The sequence below is a fragment of the Anomalospiza imberbis genome, chromosome 17 (genome assembly GCF_031753505.1).
Source record: "Anomalospiza imberbis isolate Cuckoo-Finch-1a 21T00152 chromosome 17, ASM3175350v1, whole genome shotgun sequence".
NCBI lineage: Eukaryota > Metazoa > Chordata > Aves > Passeriformes > Viduidae > Anomalospiza > Anomalospiza imberbis.
Genome location: NC_089697.1, coordinates 5,897,689 through 5,919,524, shown reverse-complemented (window position 1 = coordinate 5,919,524; position 21,836 = coordinate 5,897,689). Strand labels below are relative to the sequence as shown.

Genomic DNA, 21,836 nt, shown 5'->3' with positions numbered 1-21,836 from the left:
GAGAGCACAGGCAGCTCTGGCCCCACTGCCCAGCACCAGTGGGGTCAGACCCCAGGTCTGGGCGAGGCACAGAACCTCTGCTGGTGCTGACAGCAGACAGTGCACCCTCAGAAGGAAAGCTCCTGCTGCTCTGTTGTAACCTGTCTCATGAAACTTTTACAGCAGATCAGCCAGTACCCGGGGCTGGGGGTGTCCAGCACCGAGTGGTGTCAGCTGTGGGACAGGAGCCACCCTGCCCATTCCCAGGGTGTCTGTGCCACCCCTTGGCCCCGCTCGCTGTTTGGGCATGGCTGCAGAATGGGATCTGTTTATAGGGCATCCAGACCCCTGTAAAACTTGGTTTATAGGGAAGTAAAAGGAGTCATACATTTCACTTTACATAGCAACGTGTAAATTTCCAGGCAGGAGCTGACCTTCTCTGACCATGAGGGAGAGAAAAGGAGAAGGAGTGGAAGGGATGGAGGGAGCAAGAGAAGGGAAAAACAGGGGTGTAGGCAATCAGTGCTGAGGAGAGAAAGACAATGACAGAAGTGGCGAAGAACCTTGTACTCTTGGTAGGGTTTTTCCCAAGTTTTCCACCGCAGGTATAATTAAGAGCAACACCAGCAGCTCAGCATCAAGGTCAATAGCCCTTGGCGAGTGCCTGCTCCTGTGGTGCTGCTTGCACCCAGGAGGCAGGATCAGAAACGCCTTGAGATTCAATAATAAACAGTCAACAAGAATCACTGCTGCTCCACAAAAAAAAAAAAAAAAAAAAAAAAAAGCTTAGCAGTATTCGGCAATGGGTGAGATGATTAAAGATTAACCCCCTGCCTCCTGCCTCCACCCCTCTGGGAGTATAGGCCTTGGGGCTCAGCAAATCCTTTCAGAGAAATATCTGAATTAAAAGACAACAGGTAGGGGACGCAGTGAAGGCAGAGGGAGGCAGGAGGGCCAATAGCCTGGGACAAGGGAATCGGTACAATCTGGCCCGTGTTTGCCGAGGATAATGCGCCTTTCCAAAGCCCTCATAGACATGGAGATGGCAGATTACAGCGCAGCGCTAGACCCGGCATACACCACCCTGGAGTTTGAGAACATGCAGGTGCTGGCTATGGGCAATGGTGAGTCTCCTCCACCTTCTCCCCTCTGCTGGGTGGGATGAGCTGGGGGCTGCAGGAGGAGAAGTCCTTGGGGTGGCCACAAAAATGTTCCCAGGGAGGGAAGGGGTGTCAGATGGGGAGCTCCCTGGGGGGGGGGGGTTCTGTTTCCCCAGAGGAAAACAGAGGGGAGAGAGCAGAGCTGTGTTTGGTACAGGCGGGATGGTGTCCTGCAGCCCAGAGCCCCTGGCAGCAGGCACACACCAGCAGCTGGCTGGAATGAGAGGTCCCCTCCAGACATTCTGCCCAGGCAATGGGGCTGGAGCTGAACTGGTGAGGGTCTCCCAGACCCCAGCCAAAAGTTTCTTCGTGAAGTGCTGTTGATGGTTCAGACAGACAGGTGACCCCGTGTCTCCAGAGCTGAGAGCCAGTCCCTAGAGCAGAAAGGCATTTAGCACCTGGTAAGGGTGAAAATCACCATCAGAAGTGATTTAGGCACTGCCGCTGCAGCTGCTGTGAGCTACAGCCCTTCCCCAGTGCAGCTCTGGGGTGTGGGGTGGCATGTCCTTTCCTGCCTCAGCCCCCAGTAAGAGGGACAAGGGGACCTTGAGAGGATAGACAAATGTTCCCATCCCTTCAGGAGGGTAGCATCACACCTAACCCTCCAGAATTCACAATGCTGGCCTACCCATTTGAGGACCAAAGAGTTTTGGTGATTAAATGCTCAGAGATAACAAGAGATTCCTCTCCAAGTCCCCCCTAAAGTCTCTCTAAATATGAGGTTAATGACTAAACAAAGCCACAGAAATTGGCCCTCCGAGCCCTTTCCTTCCAGCCCAGGACTGCTGGGCACCTCTGTCCCAGAAGGACTGTGCTGGCTGTATGGACTCTTCCATCACAGCCTGTGTGTGTCTTCCCTGGGTTATGGCTCTGCTCTGTCAGGGATGGAACACCGCAGTGCCAAAGTGGCTCTGGTGTGCAATAACCCCCCACCGCTCTGGGTCCCAGCCCCTCCTCCACTCCTGGGGGCTGGTCCTACCCCTGCATGTGCCTTAGGGCCAAAAGTCACCCCCTTTGGCTCTGCTGATATCCACCTGGACGCTCTGGGACAAGCTCAGGCCCTGCTCCCTCCCTGTGCCCCTCTCCCATCCAGCAAGCATCTGCACAAGGGGCTGTGATTTGTTCGCCCCAGTCCCAGGGCTCCATGGAGCAGAGGGACAGGATAATTTCCTGTGACAAGATCCAGTGTGCTGTGACACTCCCGAGGTGGATGAGTCAGCTGGGGCAGGCAGCACCAACTCCTCTCCTCCTGGGCCCAGCTCCAGGCCAGGGACAGCCCTTGCTTCCAGGGCTGTTTTGGCACTGCAGCAGCTGCCCTGGAGGACACACCTCCCGCAGGACCTCCACCTGCAGAACCTGTGCCTCTTTTTCTGGCAAAGGACTGCCCAGAGCCCAGCCACTGCCTGCCACAGCTCTGCAGCTCAGCCCCAGGGCTGCTGATCAGCAGGAACCAAGTTTGCTTCTCACAAGCAAAACGCATCCTCTGCTCAGACAGGCTCAGGGACCTCTTGAGCAGCTCCTGTCCTAACACAAGGCTCAGCTGCGAGGTCTCAAAGTCAGATTTTTTCTTTCTTCCATTTACCTTAACTCCAACCACTTGATTGTAGCAGTCAGAGCCCACATTTTTGGCACATATTTGGCAGAATAAACTTAATTGGAAAGTTATCCATTAGGCAATAATTTCATTGTTGCTGACTATTAGACTGAGATGTTGCAATTTCTTTGATAAGAGTGCCAGTTTTTCCTGCTCTATGTTCATCTGATTACAACCTGATAGATTGCTAAGAAGGGATTTATCTGGGCTGCCACAGATATACAAGTAATGGGATTACAGGCAGATCAGCTCTTCCTCTCACATCTAAGTCCTATGTTTAGCTGGAACTGAGAATTTGACTTTCCTTCTGGAGTGAGCTGCATTTAGCTGAGCCCTCAGGATATACATGGAGGAAGGTTCTTTTCAAGCTGCTCACAGGAACAAGAGACAGCCAGGATAGCCTTGGGAAAGCTCAGAGCTCTGGGAGTGGAGACAGGAGCTTTGCACTGGTGCTGCTGGAGCTGCGTGACAGGGTGTGCCAGGCAGGGACACAGAGAAGCAGCAAAGTGACTCACAAAGAAATACAGGGAGGACACAAGGAATTGGAAAGACAGAAAGCAGGCAGGGAAATGGAAGGTGCTGCCAGAAGTAGGGAATGCTCAAGAATCCCTGTGCTGGCTCACTGCTGGTTCTGTGCCAGTTACTCCTTCTGAGGGGTGGCATGAGCAGGATGTGCAGCACCTGCTGAAATTCCCCTTTCTCTGCAAAATAGAAGCTAAAAATGCAGTCCTGCCCCAGCCAGACTTGCCTTGCCCCCCCCCACCCAGCACCACAGCTGGGCTACCATGGGGAACCCAGCTGGGACCAGCCCTTCTGCTGGGTGCCAGGTGGGAACAGCTGTGGTCCTTCCAGGGTAAGCCTTAACTGAGTCCCTAGAAAAACCCAGAAATCAGGGGCCAATAGGCTCAAGCATTAAAAATCCCAGCAGGTTTCTATGGCTTTGTAGATCCTGGGTATGATTTGTGACTGGCATTTCCACTGAGGGAGGGGGATGTGCCTGTGCTGACACAGAAAGACATACAGGGGAGGGGACAATTAGATCAACTGAATCAAGGGCTGATCCCTTCAGCCTTGAGGTTTGTTTGGCTTGCTGGAGGGGTTTAGTGTAGCCCTTGTATGGTTTTTATCCTTTCAGATGTCCTTTCCTCCAGAGGCTGCTGCAATTCCCTATCCTCCAAAAAAGCCCTGCAAGCCCCAGTCCCCCTTGGTCTGCAAGGACCGCAAGACAAATCAATTTCCACTGTGATCCTACAGGACTCTGGAAGATGGCCAGCCTACAGCCTTCTCCATGCCAGAGTGCCACCTTTTTTCTTTAATCAGTCCTTCCTTGCAGGGGTAGCCTTTGCCCACATGAGTTTTCCAGCTGAAGTCATTTGAGTTTGCTATTTACCTAAAATCTTGTTTTCCTAAAGAAGGGCTGTGCAGGCTGGAGCTCCATGCCTGGACAAGGGAACTGTTCACCTCATCTGCTCAGGGCTGTCTTGGGCTCTTTCAGTGCTATAACACAAACACCTCCCTAACAAATCAGCTGCTTACCCTGAGCTGTAATACCTCAGCTTTAACTCTGCATCAGCTTTTTCTCTAGCCATACCACTGCAGCCCAAAGTGTCTGCAAGTCCCCAAGGAATTTTGGCTCTGCCCTGTGACTCCTGCAAATGGGCTTCCACTTTATCTGAAGGCATTGCTGCAGCCAGGCCTTTGGGAAGAGAGGTCTCACCGTGGAATACAGGGAGTTTTAGTGCACCCAAAATGCAATCACTTAATCACTGAGAGCTTACACACTCTCTCTTTACACACCTCTCTGACTGGCCCCTGCCACACAGCCAGCCTGCAGCTGCCTGGTTTCTCCAAGAGAATCTGACTGGTAGCTGAGTTAGCAAATGTTGGCTGGCTGTCTCACTGTCTTCTTCTTGCTGTGTCCTTCCCCAAGCAGACACGTCTCCGTCAGAAGCAGCCAACCTCAGCAGCTCCAGCAGCATTGGGGTGAGCACGCTGTGTGCCATCTGTGGGGACCGCGCCACCGGGAAGCACTACGGGGCCTCCAGCTGCGATGGCTGCAAAGGCTTCTTCAGGAGAAGCGTCAGGAAGAACCACATGTACTCCTGCAGGTGAGGACAGAGAGCACAGAGACCCATGGCTCAGACAGGACAGCCCCTCACAGCTCAATGGCAAAGCCCTCAAAGTGCAGCAGCACGGCCCTTCATCCTCTTCATCCTCCCTGCATCCTCCTCCACTTTCCCTGAGCTAAGCCCTCAGCTGGGAGGGGTCAGTGAGTGCCCTGACTTTGGGACTGCCCTCCACTGATCCCTGGGGAAAGACCCTGGGAGGTCTTGCCCCATCCTTTAGGGGCCAAGCACGTGTCCTTGCAAATGCTGGATGTGGCCAGCAAGCAGCAAGATGCCAGGGGAGAAGGCTCATTTCAGGGACTTAGCAGCTCACTACTCAGTGCAGCACAAACCCTGCTCTCCCTGGGGGCAATCCTTCTCCATCACCAGATGGATGTGTGCCTGCCATCGAGCTACAATGCTGTCACTGCTTGTTACATGACACAAGAATACCCAGGGAGCACCATGAGGGGCAGCATAACATGCACTTTTCTGAGGATGAGGCACTTGTGTTGCTCCTGAAATTCATGCACTGCACCTCGTGCCATTGGGGGTAGCCCATGGCCCTCCTGTGCCATCAGCAGCTGTGACCTGCCTGCTGCTGGCTTTGAGCAACTCACATGTAGAAAGTCACAAAGGAAACTGAAGAATCCTCAGTTCACAGTGTCTAAATCCCTTGGGCTTTTTGAGTCAGTTACTCCTGATGGCCTGACAGCCACTTGGAGAGCATGAAGAGCGACATGACTCTAAAATCTGAGTGACAGAAGGAAGCCCCAGGTTTATGAGTGCCTGTGAAGCACACCATCATTTGCACCCCAGGGTTATTTAAGGTGGCTGCCCAGGGAGCTCCCTCCCCACAACTCTATCAGAAAAGCCAAGGTGCCCAGTTCTTTGGAAGCTGAGGCTTTTATATGCACTACAGGAATATTTTAAGAGCTGCTTTCAGGCATCCATTTGGGCAAATCATAGCTTGGAGGCTTAAAATAGCACAGTAGAAGGAAGCCTTTTCAAAAACTACAGAATTCAGCATGGCTGGGAGCCCTTCTCCAGCTTTGTACTCCTTTGTCTTTACTCTGCAAACTGCATCAATCTGCTGTAAATTAAAGCAAATTTACAAGTGAAATTCATGCTGCAAGTGGCCACCAGGCTCATAAGTCACACACGTGGGAGATCAGTTTTCCCCACCATGTGCAGGGGATTTGGTGACACAAGCCTGGAGGGAAGGAGCTGGTTCCTTCCCAAGTCTTCTCTGAAGTGCAAGTGGCAGCAGAGCAGTTTGCAGAGCAGCAATGCTGTCCAGAGGTCAGAAAAAAACTCTGAGAATCCCAGACACAGCCCTGGAGAGATGCAGGGACTTAAACCAACTTCTTAACCTCAAAAATGGGCTACTACAACCTTCCACCTCCTTTTAAAATTCACAATAAAGGCATTCTTTCTTCCATTCTACTGGGATATAACTTACAACACCAAGTTCCAAGTTGGCTCTGACCCTCCTAGATCACACTTTTAACTTCCCTGGGGTTTGTCAGTCCACTATAGACAACCTGTCCCTAATGGTTAACAAGCAGGACCAGCAGCCTGAGCTCCTGCATGTGACTCAGTTCTAGTCTGTCCTTATTGACCATCCAGAGGCAGAGGGGAGAGCTGAGATTTCGGTGCAAAAATGAAACCACAGGCTAAAGCAAGAGTGGAAAAATCACAGACTGGGGCTCCTTTCTCAGGGTGAGCCCCTGGAAACCTTCTCTGAGCACATCTTGGAGCTTAGGGCTCTGTCTTGTCCTGCCTTCAGGCTCAGTCTTGGTGGTCTCACATCTTTCTTTCTTCCTTCCTTCCCAGGTTTAACAGGCAGTGTGTGGTAGACAAAGACAAAAGAAACCAGTGCCGGTACTGCAGGCTTAAGAAGTGCTTCCGAGCAGGAATGAAGAAGGAAGGTGGGTGACTCTGCCTTCCCCCAGCAGCAGTCCCTCACGCTGCCTGTGTATGTTTGAGGAAGCCCTTGCAGCCAAGGCTGGTCCCTGCCAGGTGCACACTTGCCCAGCCACCCAAGCCCTGTGTTCCCTGCACTGTTCTCTCCTGGGCACAGATTCTGACCCCCAGCACAGGGGATTCAGGGAGGGTCCATGCCTGTGTCTCAGAACTGCCTGTGCTTGTGCACACAAATCACACCCAGGGCTCTTCAGCTCACTCTTGCTCACACTGACACACACAGCACCTGGGCTCCTGCACTGCCAGTCCATTGGAGGGGTTTGGGAATGCTCCTCCACATCACTGAGGAGCAGAAACTTCAAAGAAGGCCTGGGAATTTGGAAATACTTTGGTAAAACTGTTCCTAGTGCTGTTATCCCAGAATGGCCACAAAACCCACAACTGGCTAGGTGAGTCCAGCAAAAGTCACACTGACATTTTGCACCTTTTCTTCCTGATAGATATATAGGTTCTTGCTGACCCTCTGCACAGAGGCAGTGAGTTTAGTTTATTCTCAGCCACAGCAGAAAGGATCCAGAGTAAAGTGGAGCATTTTTGCTATTTAACTGTACGAAAAGTGTAGAGATATCCCTGCATGGCCCATGCTCACCCCCTCAGCTCCCCTACCTCCCTGTCTCTGCAGCCCTTACAGATCCCCATGGCAGGATTCTCCTTGTTTTCCTTGTTTAGCCTCGTTTTGAGAAGGGGTAGGAGAACCTGGTGGCCTTGATAGTGCTCCTGTTAGTGGAGGGACAAACTGCCAGGAGCAGAGGCATCCCACAGAGCTCACCCCGCTCATGTCTGCAAAGGGACAACTGGGAGGCATTTGGCCCTGTTATTCCATGCAGGGAAATTAAACCCCATGCTCCTCCCCGTTCACACCACCTCAAGGAGAAACTTTGGAGTAAAAGGGTCCTTGAAGACAACAGGGAAGTACCAGTGGTACATTGGTGGCTGCAGGAAGACCTCTGAGCAGGAACATTTATCCCCTGTAAAAGGAGATGAGGTATCACAAGCAACTTTTCTTGACTTTTCCTGAAGAATATAGGAATCCTCCTCTCCATGCAGCTCATCCCCTGCCCGGAGCTGTGCTGTTGTCTGTTAATATTCAATAGAAGTTACATTAGGTGCATGACCAGCTAATACTGAGCAAACATTTGGAAAACATCATGGCATGACTGAACTCAGGGGCCTGCTACTGATAACAAGCAGCATAACCTTGAGAGCTCCTATTTACAGCCGCTGACTGCAGGGCTTTTCTCCTGGCCCAGCCTCATTATTGCTTTTTATCAGGTGGATTTATGCATCGAGAACGTATCAATCCAGAGAGCCACCAGCCCAAGGCAGGGACTGTGCTGTTTCCCCTGCCATGGATCAATAGCTTATTTGAGCAGATGGCTTTGAGTGGCGTGGCCAGGGTGAGTTACGGCCAGCCCAGGCCTCGTGACAGACAGAGCAGGCAAATCCTCCCCCCGTCAAAGCCCTCAAGACTAGACCAAACAGGGAGGCACACTGGGGTCAAACCTGTCCTGGGATGCTTTTACAATAAGGTATGAGAGAGCTCTTTTGCTCTGGATGGATAAGCAGGAGCAGTTCTGCACTTCCTTATTGTAGTTGAGAAAGAAGTTTTCCAACTACACCTACCCAGTGCAACAGCTTTTCTGAATGGAGCTCACAGGAGTCATGTGGGCAAGGAAACCTTGCAGATACTCCTCCATTTCACACATCAGCTTTGGGCTGCATACATGAGCATGGCCACCATTTCAAACCCCATATCATGAAATCAAAAAACTCAGATCCTTTGCCAGGAAATTTTCCCCACTGAACTCTACAGGTGTTTGGGTTCTGAATAAACCCCATCCCTAGAAAGTCTAATAAAGCAAATAAGAAGTCAGATCCACCAAATGCAGTCAGCTCTTGGTGGCATCCTTCCCAAGCCGGACACAGCTGCACCTCCGCCCTGCCTGGCAGGGAAGCTGGGAAACTGCAGCTAAGGAAGGGGAACGCCAAAAGTCTGTGCTAGTTTTCAGTGTGCATTGCCATGAACGACCTGCAGCTCAGCCAAAATCCTCTCTTGCAGCTGTACAAAATGAACGGGACCGAATCAGCACCCGCAGATCAAGTTACGAGGACAGCAGCCTGCCCTCCATCAATGCCCTCCTGCACGCAGAAGCCCTGGCACAGCAGGTACCTCTTCTTCCTTCTTTATCAAATACAAAAGCATCAGGCACTTCCTGTCATGTAGAGCCAGTTGAGTATTTAATAGCCAAGTCTTCAAATTATTACCTCTTTTCTAAGTGGCTTATCTGCCAATTCAACACTGATTTTTCAAAAAGCATTTGTTACCTGAAACCATCCCTTTAAATCTCCTTAGTCCAGAAGTCAGTTGCAACAATATGCAATGATTTGTTCTGCTTTAATGGGACACAGTAAGGCTGGAGAGCCTGATGGAAGAAAGTAGGGTAGAATCATTGCAATCCAAAGAGCTGTGGCTGCCTAAGCCCACGGGGGGCTGGCCTTGCATGAGCAGCCTCCCTTCCCCATGAGCTGTTAGGAACTTTGGATTCCTGCACAGTTTCACGAGGAATCGGTTTCCTGCTTGTTTCATGCAGATACCTTTTCCAGTGCTTGCTTGAAATTCCCTGTTTCCACTCACATACTGCCAAGATTCGTTTCCTAGAGTGTTCACATTAAAAAGATGACTGATTTAAGAGGCTGGATACTGCAAATGGTGTACACAGCTCAGCCCTCTCTGGGAGGACACAGGACGGGATGGGCACACACAGCCTGCAGGGAGGGTTTGTCTGTGAGAACCAGTGATGAGGATGGAGCTGTGCTGGAGGCAGGAGCTGCCACTCTTCATGGGAGCTGAGGAGAACAGAACTCTGTGTCCTGGGGAAGATGAACAGGGGGCTGAGTTGGCAGTCCACGCTGCTTCAAGGGTCACACTGCCCTGAAGGCTGCCCTGGGAGATGCTCCAGGACAGGATGTGCTGTGCTCTGGGCTCCACATTAGGCTCAGGCTGTAAGGTCCACTTCCTCAAGGAGGGGATATGCCAGAATGGCCAAGGGCCAACCTTGTACATGAAAAGCACATCCAACCTCATCCCACATCTCACCTTGTCCTATGCAGGCCCCAATATATTTATATACCCTATAAAAATAAGACTGATGCTGCTCCCTGAAATGTGAGATAATGGGGTCTTGAGTCACCAAATCTTCAAGGGAAGGGCATTTCTGGGGCTCAGAGTCCTGCAGTGCCATCACATGAAAGCAGGGTCTGCTGATAAAAACTACAACTATCGACAAATCCAGGGGAGCTCCTGCTCTCCCACAGAGCACAGAGAGATTCATTAAACAAGGCAGGCTCCAGCACGGTAATTGGTAACTTTTATGTGCCTTGCTAATTAGAACAAGATACTGCTGAGGAGCTGCTTTCTCCAAGATCTAGGGTCACTCACCCAGAGGTCTTTATTTATTTGCTAAGCCTTCCGGGCCCTCTGATTAGGGTAATACATGGTGAGATTTTTACAATCTTATTTATTCAATAATAGGTGGTGAGCTGGAAAGCCTCCAGGTAATGCAACCTGAAAAAAAAATGCAGGTGGCATTTGAATTCCATTTCCTTGGGGAGGCCAGCAGGGTCTGAGCTGAAAATGCTGGCAGGAATAGGACAGGAAGAGTTGATGTTGTACAAGAGCACAGAGAGGGCAGGCAGAGGGCAGTGATGGGGTTGAGTTAATTGCTTACAGAAGCATGAGGATAAAGTAGTGACTAAGGGCAAATTTTTAGATGACCTGGGTGAGCAGCTATGCATAAGAACCAGGCAGGAGGCTGGGTGCCTGGTTTGGGGGAGATGTTCTGTCCAGCTCTGTGTGACAGTACTTGCAGAGTTGTCGGGGTTGTCCTTTTTAAATGAAGTGGCAATCACAAATGATTTGCCATGTAACAAATGCCACATGTGTTGTGGGCATGTTTGAACTTGCCCAGTTTTGCCAAAAGGACCTAAAACCCAATGGGAGGTGGGAGACTGTTATCTTAGTCTGTCCTTAGCTATTCAGAGTGGATGATGTCAAATGTTAATGACCTGGTGCTTACAGAAAGCAATGTCAGACCTAGAAAGCTGTGGCCTGGTGAGCTCATGATGACTCAGGAGAGGAGCAGAGCCTGCTTGCCCCCTGTGGAAAGCAGACACGGCAGCTCTGGCCAAGCACTGCCTCTGGAGCAGGCTGGAAGGGGGAGCAGCTCTCTGCACTTTGGTGGGACCAAGTAGCTTGTGCAGCAGCACTGGGTGGACGTGTCTTTTCTACTGGTGAGGCTGACTGCCACACAAGACCCTCTGTTCCCTCCTGGATCTTGACTGAGCACACTTGTTCAGTGGGAGGAAGATCCTGGCTTTAGGAATGTTTCTTCTATGCTTTCCAGTCTATTCAAGGCATTACAGTTTACCAAGATGATCCCCAGCTTCTGCTCTGCAGCGTTTCAAGCTCACAGACCCCAAGCTGATCTGAGTTTAAATGAGTCTTGCTGGGTCACCTGTTCTGGGAGCTGGGTGTGTGCAACAGAAAAATGTAATTGTAATTTCTGGAGTCTGCATCAACACAACCCATGGGCTGGGGATTTTCCTCTCTGTGGTTCCTCTGTGGCACTGAAAGCTGAAGGATGTCTTCTCTCCTTCCAGATATCATCCCCGGTTCCTGTGCTCAACGGAGACATCCGAGGGAAGAAGATTGCCAATATTTCTGACGTGTGTGAGTCCATGAAGCAGCAGCTGCTGGTGCTGGTGGAGTGGGCCAAGTACATCCCCCCCTTCTGTGAGCTGCCCCTGGATGACCAGGCAAGTCCCCCCATCCACCCCACCTCGCTCTGCCCTGGAAAAGGCAGCTAGGAGCCAAAGCCAGCTGAGACCTTCAGAGAAAATGCTCATTGTGCACTCTCTTATCCTGACTGCTGCAGCTGATTGGGAGCAGCATCCATACAATGCCAGCCCGGGTCAGGCATCCATACAATGGCAGCACGGGCCACTTGCATGTGCTGCTAATCAGCCCATGAGCACAGCCAGATAACACTGAGCTTGAATTAGGTCGTTATCAGATGAGCATTTTGGGGTCAGCGAGTCATTTATTAATTATGGTTTGTGTAGCACTTTGAAAACCTGAAGTGATATACAAATGCTTGGGATAATCAGAATTAGCAGGAGAGATTTCTGGCCTAAGGTCTGCCCAAACCCTAAAATCAGCCTGTCTCTTGCTGCTTCCTGCCTAGGGGTATGTTTGTATCCATGCTCCCAGAGTGGAGTTTTGAAGCTATACACTAGTTTGCTCCCAAGGCAGTAGAAAATCTTTTTCCAAGATTAAAAAGCAAGGATATATTTGCATTTAACAGAAATTACTAAAATGGCATTTGTGGGTTCCCTAATGAAGATAAGCACAGTGGGTTTGGTGTCCTCTGTAGCACTGCAGGACCTCAGGCAGCCTCAAAGAGGTACAAGGAGAGGCCTCCTGTGGATGTCTAAATTTCAGAGGTCTGAAACAGGTGTTGAAGGACATGGTGTGTACCCAGCCTTGAGCAGCACATGTGGCTGGGACAGCACTTCTGGCAGGGCCAGCACAGGCCCTGTCACAGGTAGGAAAGTATTTCCAGTCTGTCCAGTGTACAGTCACAAAACCAGCATGTGTTCTCTTCAGCTAGGACCAGTCTCCAGCCCTATTGACCTAGAGGTAATTTTTATATAATGAAGAAAAAGGATATCCACTTAAGAGTATCCAGATGATCAAAACCCCCTAAATCCTAAATCTGAGCTCTTTTATTAGCCCCCCCAGCAGCACCCAGAGTTCTGGGGAATTCAGTGCTCTTAAAATGGGAGCATGTTTCCTTCTTTTCTATTGTGTGCAAGTGCTAAATTGTTTAAAATTATAAGAAATCTGTTAAATTGCTAAGGAAAATACAATTCATAATTTATGGAAACCACAATGGACTCCATTAGCAAATGCCATTTACACAGCAAACAGGCTGCAGCCCAGCACAGACCTGGGGCAGCTCTGCACAGCCCATCACATCCTCGTGCCATTTGGAACAGAGGGCCTAAACCTGGCCAATAACTCTGCAAACTACAGCAACTTCCATATGAGCTCATTTTACAGCTGGGGGGCTGCAAAATTCCTCAAAGGAGAAAACAAAGCCTAAAGATGGCACAGTTTGAACCCTGCCTTCCCACAAGGGAGAGGCTTCTCCATGACTTAGGTCTCCTTTTGTAGAAAAGATCATACCCAACCCCTCATTCTCCTTCTGCACCAAAATGTCAAAACTGCCATGTTTGGTGAGGCAAAGATGTTTCAACTCAAAGTGCAAGTTCTGCTTTTTTGTGTTACAACTGTATATTTATCCTAGTTCACAATGGGATGATGAATCTCAGGTTCATCACTGCAAGAACAAATATCAAATGAGATGGTTTGGCTGTCTTGAAGTAATTCACTTTAATCCTGCTCAAACAAGGAAAGTCTATGGACACAAAAAAGGTGGTCACAAACTGAACCTTCTTGAATTTGCAATAGGCAGGAAATTTTTTAGGTGAAAGCTTCACTCTCCCCTGGGACTGTTTTTTCCTTGTCAACGTTTTGTCAGGTAGGAAAGCTCAGTTTTGTGCAGCTCTGGTAATTCCAACAGCTCAGCTAACATATCCACCCATGTTTGGACTGCGATAGAGAGGCTAGATTTTGGCATCTAGATAAAGATTCCCCAGTATCATGTGTGATATCACAGTATCACCGTCTTTTTGCAAGGATCTCTATTTATTTTGCATAACCTATTTTACCATCTGGGGTATTACAAAAAAAAAAAAAAAAAAAAAAAAAAACAAAACCAAAAAAAAAAACCCCACAAAAAAAAAACCCCAAAAAAAACCAAACCTCTCCTAGACATCAGCAGCTTTCCTAACTAGAGCTCTCTTCTATGGATGATACAATCTCCTTGCATTCCTGGTAGGGTAAGACTTCTCTTGGCTTTGACAGATGCAGGGAATAACACACTGGAAAAGGGGACCATTCCCATCAGGACATACTTTTCAGCATTTCTCTATTAATATTTAATGATTGTTTTCTCCAGCAGAAGGTCCTGGCTGGACATTAAGAAGTCTCTGTGTCAGGATGTCCAATTGTTAACTTCTCTTTCTGCCTAAATCTCTGAAATTTTTAACTGAAGGAGGGCAAAAGATTCAGAACATTCTCAGGAGCCACTGGAGGGTGTAAAGTGAAACACTTCAATCATTAACATCAGGGGAGAAAAACATCCCTTTGGCTCCCCTGTCCCCGGTTCCTGTGGCTGTGGAGGGGATGAATGGCCAGGGGCTGACCCCACCGGCCAGCCAGACATGGGTCCCCATGGGTGTGACTGCAGTGGGAGGTAGGCACAGCCCAGAGGGACAGCAGCTGTCCAACAGCAGGGGATTGTACTTCTCCCCTCTTCCCAGGATGGAGTGTGGTCCCTGGTTCTGCACTTGGTAGGAGTTGTCTGCAAACAGCCCACACTGGTGGGAGGTCCTGGGACAGTCTAGCATGGTCCTGCTCATGACATGTGTCCTGAATATGGGATATTTCAGGTGCTGTCTACTACCTGCTGGTTCTGCTGGATTTATAACTGGTTTAGCACAGACCATTACTTAATCTCTCTCTCTACCTGTGACTGAAGAGGGGCCCTCACTCCCATCCTTGAGTGCAGTACAGGAATGCTGAGCTTTCCCTCTTGCTTACATAAAATCACAGCTTTTTCCCAGTCTCTGCATCACCCAAATAACTTTTCCTTGCCCTTGCAGGTAGCACTGCTACGTGCACACGCAGGGGAGCATCTGTTACTGGGAGCAGCCAAGAGGTCCATGGTGTTCAAGGATGTCTTGCTTCTAGGTAAAAATTGCACTTCTCCCAGCCCGTTTGCTTCTGTGAGGCTTCCCTGCTGGGGTGAAGGAGAGGGTGGTTCAGTGTTTGTGGACATCCTTTTTGCAGGGTGGTGGCTTGAGCTGTTCTGTATTTTAGCAAGTCCAGCACAACCTTTGGGTGCAGCTAGGCTTGGCTGACATTGACATCAAGGCCATGAGGTGTGGCAAAGTTGGGGACTGTGGGAGCATTCATGGTGCACCCCCAGGTTTGTGTAAGCAGGCTGTGGTGGAATTGAGAAAAAAGCTCTCACTCCTTGGTCAGCTTTTCCTCACTTGAGTGGCTCCTGTGTAATGAGAAGCTGCTCTGGCAACACAGATCAAAATTTCTGGTGTTCTGAGACAGGGTAGGGGCTGAAGGAGGAACTTCTTAATTCCTCCATTCCCAAAATTATCTCAGCATTAGTTACCTCAATTTTTAACTCCTTGTCACCCCAGCTAAGTCTTGAGCAATGACAAAGTGATGGTCTCTGTGCTGCTTGTCTGAAGGGAATGATCACATCATCCCACGGAACTGCCCCGAGCTGGTGGAGGTGAACCGTGTGGCCATTCGCATCCTGGACGAGCTGGTCCTGCCCTTCCAGGAGCTGCAGATAGATGACAACGAATATGCCTGCTTGAAAGCCATCATCTTCTTTGACCCAGGTATGCCCCAGCTTGGTGAGGGTTACTACCTTCAGAGGGGCCTTGTCTGGATTATGCTGACTAACACTGGTTCTGAGTGGTGGAAAAGCTGCCTGGTCTCCTGTCTGGGCCAAACAGTTCTTAGAGAGGGAGGAGAGAAATCAGTCTAAGAAAAGAGAAATTGTCCATTGCAGCAGACGACAGGGAATCAGAGGCAGCTCACCTCAGGCCGTGCCCAGACTTCATGCCGTCACTGACAGGCAGCTCCCAGGGCAGCAGCTGGGAGGGTTTGCTGTGTGGGTCGTTGCAGATGCCAAGGGGCTGAGTGACCCGTCCAAGATCAAGCGGATGCGGTACCAGGTGCAGGTGAGCCTGGAGGATTACATCAACGACCGGCAGTACGACTCGCGGGGCCGCTTCGGGGAGCTCCTGCTGCTGCTGCCCGTGCTGCAGAGCATCACCTGGCAGATGATAGAGCAGATCCAGTTTGTCAAGCTCTTCGGCATGGCTAAGATTGACAACCTGCTGCAGGAGATGCTGCTGGGAGGTGAGTACTTGAGGGTCTGACAAGAGGCCTCTCGGCGTTCCCTGACTGGTGTCCCCTTGAGACCCTCCTTAGTCACTGCTCCCTATCTTGAAAAGTTAGAGACAGCCAGTCTGCAGGTCAGCCCTTGACTCACACAAAATCATCTCCCTGTCCTTGACAGGGATAACCAAGGGTCCTCAACTTCTCATCTAAAGAGATGCATAATCTGTGCCTCTGTTTACAGAGAGGCATCCCCAGCCCTCTGCACACAGACAAGCTTTGCTGTGCACCTCCCGGACTCCTACCTGGCAGCCATTTCACCAATCCTCCTCTCTCAGAAGGGACTCATCAAAACAAAAAGGTCTGAAAGCTCAGGTTGAAAGAACATCCTAGATTTTCTAGTGGAAACATCCAATGGGACAAAACAAAATGAGAAGTTCCTACTGTGCTATTCTGCACGTGGAGGTGTGACTAAAGAATATAACCCTGTATGAGAGGACATGCAGGCAGCAGGCAGGGGTTAGTTCAAGGCATGCGTGGAGGAAAAAGGGAAGGGTGTGTTCCAGTCACCTGTGCACAAGCGGATGGTGCACACAGCCTTGGACATTTGGGTGCAGTGGGTCTGCCCATCTGAACTGTCTCTTTCTGCCATTGTGACAATTGATGTCTTGTGCATGTTCTTAGGCTCTTCAAGTGAAACGCCGCACACCCACCACCACCTGCACCCCCATCTGATCCAGGAGAACCTGGGAACAAACGTCATTGTGGCCAACACAATGCCTCCTCAGATGCACAACGGGCAGATGTGTGAGTATATCCAGAGAGACAGAGAGCTCCTGGGAGAAACCAGGAGCTTTCCAGTGTGCCTGTGGAGGTAGTTTCTACCTTGCATGGAAATCTGCAAGCAAGACAGAGTCTCGGGTAATAAGCGTGTGAGAAATTCCTATGCAGAAAGGAGGGAAAGACAAACAGAGAGGTGGGTTAGATTAGATTAGGCCAGACTAACTGATTCAACAAGATACTCCTTGGCAGACTGCAACTTTTACATGGCCCTTAAGGGATGAATGATCCTATCCAGAGCTTAGTGAAATCAGTGGAAAGGCTCCCCTTCCCTTGAGTGGCTCAGACACACTTCAGTTTGCCCTCTTTAAAAACACAGGAGGATCTAGCCCACCCATGGGGCCATCACTGGGGACCTTGTGCTGAGATGACCTTGGCTGACCAAAAATGTGGTCAGTACAGGTCAAAACGGCAGCAGCTCCCCGTATTTGATGTTGGTTATTGTGGTTCTCCTGGGGCATCAAGCCATGCCTGCGTGTCTGGGCAGCCCTACAGCAAACACACAAGCCCTTAAGAGACTCTGCTGTGCTGACATCTGAACCCTGCATGACTGAGGACAGATCCCAGTGCTGTCAGGTTTGTGAGGCCCTCTTTTAATTCGGTTTCTCTCTCTTCAGCTACTCCAGAAACTCCACAGCCTTCTCCACCCGCGGGCTCAGGATCAGAGCAGTACAAGCTGCTCCCTGGGGCCATTGCAACCGTGGCAAAGCAGCCCACGTCCATCCCACAGCCTGCCATCACAAAACAGGAGGTCATCTAGCAAGCCCACACCAGCCAGCCTCCTTCGCAACACCGTGTGGGAGAAAAGCCCAAACTGACTCTGCCACTGTGAGAAGAGAAGCCATCCAGAGGTCCCTGGGTACAGACACACGGACTTGCTTATTGGACTGACCACCACCAGAAGGTGTCTTCCTGCAGCTACGGACAGCATATGCCACGGGCAGCCCCAGAGTCCCAGAACTAAGGCTGAAGCCTTGCCGAAACCCTCAGTCCTTGTAAGGAGGGCCAGATTCCTGCCTCCCTCAGTGGGGAGGTGGCAGTGACTGGCTGGGGACAAGCTGTTGGCCCACTGCCACCTCAGCATTGGTTCAGCACACAGCAGACCCTGTGAACGAGCAATTCCCTGTGCTGTGGGAATGGAGGGCTTCCCTCTCACAGCCGTGACAGCCCCCCTGACAGTCCCCAGTCCAGCCAGACTTGGTGGAGATGGAAGCTCCCCCAGGAGCATGACAGCAGGTGAAGCACATGGGGTTTGCCCAGGCAGCACTGCCAGAACTGCTCCTCAGCCTTGGCTAGTCCCAGGTCTTTGCGTGGTGTCACCCACCATCACACTAAGCCCCCCAGCCAGACCTAACAAATCTTTTCAGCTGATGCTGGGGCAAAGTCTGGCCCACCAAGATACTCCACTATTTGGATCCCTCTGCATTTTGAGGGGTTTTGATATTTCCGTTCCATGCCTGCCCTCTCACCACAATGCTCGGAGAGGCAATCACTGCCAAGCCCTTCCCTTGCACCACTCACTGCCTCCTGGCAATCAGAGGAATCTTGGGATTCCAGAGATTTCAGCTAATGGGATGGGGTCACCCCTTTACAGGCTGGCAACACTGCCCAAATATCACTGGCCCAACTACTGCTTGTCAGCAGTCAGAAGACCACTGGATGTCTGTTTGGAAGGAAGTGGGGGAAATATGTAGGAAGGGGAAAGACCTGTGGGGTGAGAGGAGCTTGAGCCTCACAGACTGGACCAAGGTCTTGGGCTTTCTAAGTGCTGGGAGCGTTGGGACCCAGGATCTCAGTTCAGACCCAACTTTAATGCTAAGATATACCACACAATCTACTTCTCTAGTGCAGTGCCACTCCTTCAGCTTAGAGAGTGGCTGATCACAGATTTATGGGTCTTCATAACATGATAAGAATTCGTTATGATTCCTTCAGGCCCCACAGTGTTTGAGAGCACCAGCCTCAAAAATACAATTCCTTGGGTCCTGCAGACAAAAGCAACAGAGGTCAAGCAATAACCCTGTCTCACCCAAGCCCCTTGGGTCTGCCCCAGCCTTGGGTCTGCCCACCCTGCTGCGCTCCCTCCTGCCCCTGTCCCTGTTCCTCTGTGCCTGCCTGTGCCAAAACCCTGTGGATCTGACCTTTGGTTTACAGCTGAAAGCAGGAAGGGAACCCTCCTGCACCCAGCGCCTGCTCCAGGTGCCAGCAGGGCTGGAGCTCCCAGAGCCCTGCACCACGGCAGGCCTGAGCCACTGCTGGCCTCTCAGGAGGATGAGGATGGTGGCCCCACGGCTGCCAAGAGGTCTCTGGTGGGGACAAATCTGAGCCAGCTCAGCCAGAGGAGCTTCAGGTCTGTCCCTGATTTCCAATGCAAAAATGAAACACCTCGTGCTGGCGGTGTCAGAGGTATTGTATGGTCTCAATGCTGGTGGCATCGTACCAAGTAATTTATTGCAATGATGAATCCAATCATTTTCTGTAAATTATTTTGTAAATCACATTGATTATTTATAATTGGGAGATTAAATGCAAACCCCCCAACCCTGTAATAACCAAGCTGTCTTTTCCAACTGCAGCAACCTTTTTCCTCTATGTAGACATACTTTGTGGGGAATCCTTTTTGGTCCACTTGCACCAAGTATTCCTCGGTATTGTACATTAATTTTTGCTGGTTTCTGCCTTCCAATGGAAACAGAAGAATATTTCTTCACAAGAGTTTGTATTCATTCAAAAAAGAAAAAAAAAAAAAGAAAAATAAATGTAAAAAGATTTTCTAACTTTTCCCAGACAGATAGATTTCTTTCTTCTGGGAGGATTTATTTTAAATCAAGGGGCTAACCTCCCTGTTGGTCTGAGCACAAAGCATATGTGTATGGAGAAAAAAGCCCAAACAAGTGTTTGATGCTGTTGCCAGCTGTCACTATTTCCTGGCAAGCCCAATGTGTCTGTCCTGAAGCCACGTGTGCTGGAATCATAAGATTGAATGACAATCCAAATTTTCATTAAAAGAAAAACAAACATGAAGAATAAATATTTGCTTTCATGATTCCAGGGAGCTTAAAGGCTTGAAGTAACCACATTCTGAAAGCCAAGCAAAGGAAGCTAAAATATATTATTCACATTTCAAACATGTTCATTTTATGTCCCTCTTGTACTTCAAAGGTAATTTCTGATCACTTCGGGGTGGGTGATTGTCATTTGTTTCAAGCACAGCCACCCTACTGCTGGCAGCAGGTGGGAACCAGACTGAGCCTATGGGGCACAGCAAGATGATCAAGTGAAAATCAATTTATCACTGGCTGTAAAGGTGAAGAAATACACTGGCAATTAGAGAAGGCTCTTAATGACCTGCTTTTCTGACCACGGGAGCCTGTGCTCAGCTGTAGCATGTCCAGGAAGAGAACAGGAAGAGAGGAGAGAGGTGTAGATGGCTGTAAAGATTAGGTCTCTGGGAAGGAACAACATCAGCATTTTCAGCTCTGGTCTGCAGGAGCTGGCCCTCATGTTCCCCCATCTCCTGCCTCTGATGAGAATCGAGGTGGGCAGTCTCATCCTAGGTTCAAGGGATGAGAAGCAGCCTGATTTTCCATCCCATTAGCACATCCAGTGGCATCCCAGTGACAGTCATGCTGGTGAAAACTGTCAGCAGGGATGAGATGCAGAGATGAGATCCAAACTGTGTTTGAGGACTATGTGGAGACAGCATTTAGAGCCTGTCTCCACTGTGAGTCAAGGACCTGGGAGAACAGGACAAATCTCAAATAACCTGCCCTTACTACCTGTGCACCTGTGATGATCCAGAGCCCCAGCACCACTGCTGAACAAGGGAACCAAAGGCAGTCACAGGACATGTTATCCCAGCACACACAGGACTGAGTGGTTAGTCCAGTCAAGAGAAGGAAAAGGACTTCATTCATTCTTTTTAATGTGGAATAAAAAAAAAAAAAAAAAAAAAAAAAAAAAAAAAAAACCACAAAACAAAAAAAAAACACAAAACAAAAAAAACCCTGGGACTCCTCTGCTGTGATTCATGGTTGGTTTTACCTGGGTATATGCCCTAAAAACTCCATATATGTAGTATCAAATCTTTGAAGCAATAAATTCTCCTGGACTCCTTCCCATGAACTGCTTTATCAAGGTTGCCCTTCACCTGGTTAATCTTAAATCAGTGCAGTTCCTACAGGCTACAGGAGATTTCTTATTGCTGGATTCAGCTCACTTGGAAAAAAAAAAATGCATGAACTGTCCCAGAAGCAACCTTGTCCTTAGCTGGTGTCCTCGATCCCAACTCTCACCTCTTTTGTCACTCCAGTCTGGAATCACCCTATAACATTAGTCTTGCCACTTGTGGGCTGTGTTTTATCCTGCTGGGTTGCCTGGAGCCTACAGGCCATGTCCCATGTCACAGGAGATGGCTCTGAGGATTGGCCTTTGACACACAACTTCCCTTACATTGCTTTTGAACACAAGAGCTTCCTGTGCCTGCAGCTCAGCCCAGGGATGATTTCCTGGAGAGCACCATCTCCGGCTGCGGAATCTTTTCATCACGTCCAAGCAAAGATCTGTAAAAGTGGTATTTTTAGGTCCTTTGGCCACTATGAAATGCATTCTTTTCATATTCCTTATATAACTTCCATCTGAAAAAGCCAGCAGGCTTTGGAGCCTTTTCCACAGCTTTCATATCTTAGTGGGAGGGGGGAAAAAAAGGCAAACAAGTTTTATAGCCTGCATATCATCTCTGTCAAAAGCAACTATTGCTGCTATTAAACTTACAAGTGCACACACAGGCACAGATAGTCATGAACACCAAGAGGCAGCAGGGACAGCTCAGCAACGTGGCACTGCTGAGCCAGGCAATTCCATGTGCCAGGCTGGCCAGTTCCCTCTGGGCTTAATGCAGATATCACCAACCAGCTGGGGAACTCAGGCCACACACTGCACAAGTCCTTTCCACTCAGAGAGGCTGGAGGAGGAATGGTAAGGCGTGGGTATGTCTAAAATCCCTCTCCCCATTCCCAACTGAGGTGTGACCCTGGCAATCATAAACACACCTAGCACCTGAAAAATTGCCAGCCAGGCCAATAAAAATGGCAATATATTGTCAGCTTCATTATGTG

The 21,836-nt window shown here is 49.7% G+C and overlaps 1 protein-coding gene across 4 annotated transcripts in view; it reads left to right on the top strand.

Moving 5' to 3' along the window:
• HNF4A (hepatocyte nuclear factor 4 alpha) overlaps positions 1 to 19,252 on the top strand; it is a 35,235-nt gene extending 15,983 nt beyond the window's left edge. The window contains exons 1-10 of one of the 4 annotated variants that reach the window (XM_068207584.1): positions 108 to 1,103; positions 4,664 to 4,841; positions 6,675 to 6,769; positions 8,884 to 8,990; positions 11,484 to 11,643; positions 14,617 to 14,700; positions 15,219 to 15,374; positions 15,664 to 15,900; positions 16,564 to 16,686; positions 17,337 to 19,252. In XM_068207584.1, coding sequence (XP_068063685.1) covers positions 989 to 1,103; positions 4,664 to 4,841; positions 6,675 to 6,769; positions 8,884 to 8,990; positions 11,484 to 11,643; positions 14,617 to 14,700; positions 15,219 to 15,374; positions 15,664 to 15,900; positions 16,564 to 16,686; positions 17,337 to 17,479 — 1,398 coding nt within the window. In that variant the 5' untranslated portion in view covers positions 108 to 988 and the 3' untranslated portion in view covers positions 17,480 to 19,252. Of the gene's footprint in view, positions 1 to 107; positions 1,104 to 4,663; positions 4,842 to 6,674; positions 6,770 to 8,883; positions 8,991 to 11,483; positions 11,644 to 14,616; positions 14,701 to 15,218; positions 15,375 to 15,663; positions 15,901 to 16,563; positions 16,687 to 17,336 lie in introns of those variants that run through there. The other 3 variants (XM_068207585.1, XM_068207587.1, XM_068207586.1) reach the window with 3 other exon arrangements.
• Positions 19,253 to 21,836: the final 2,584 nt, after the last annotated feature.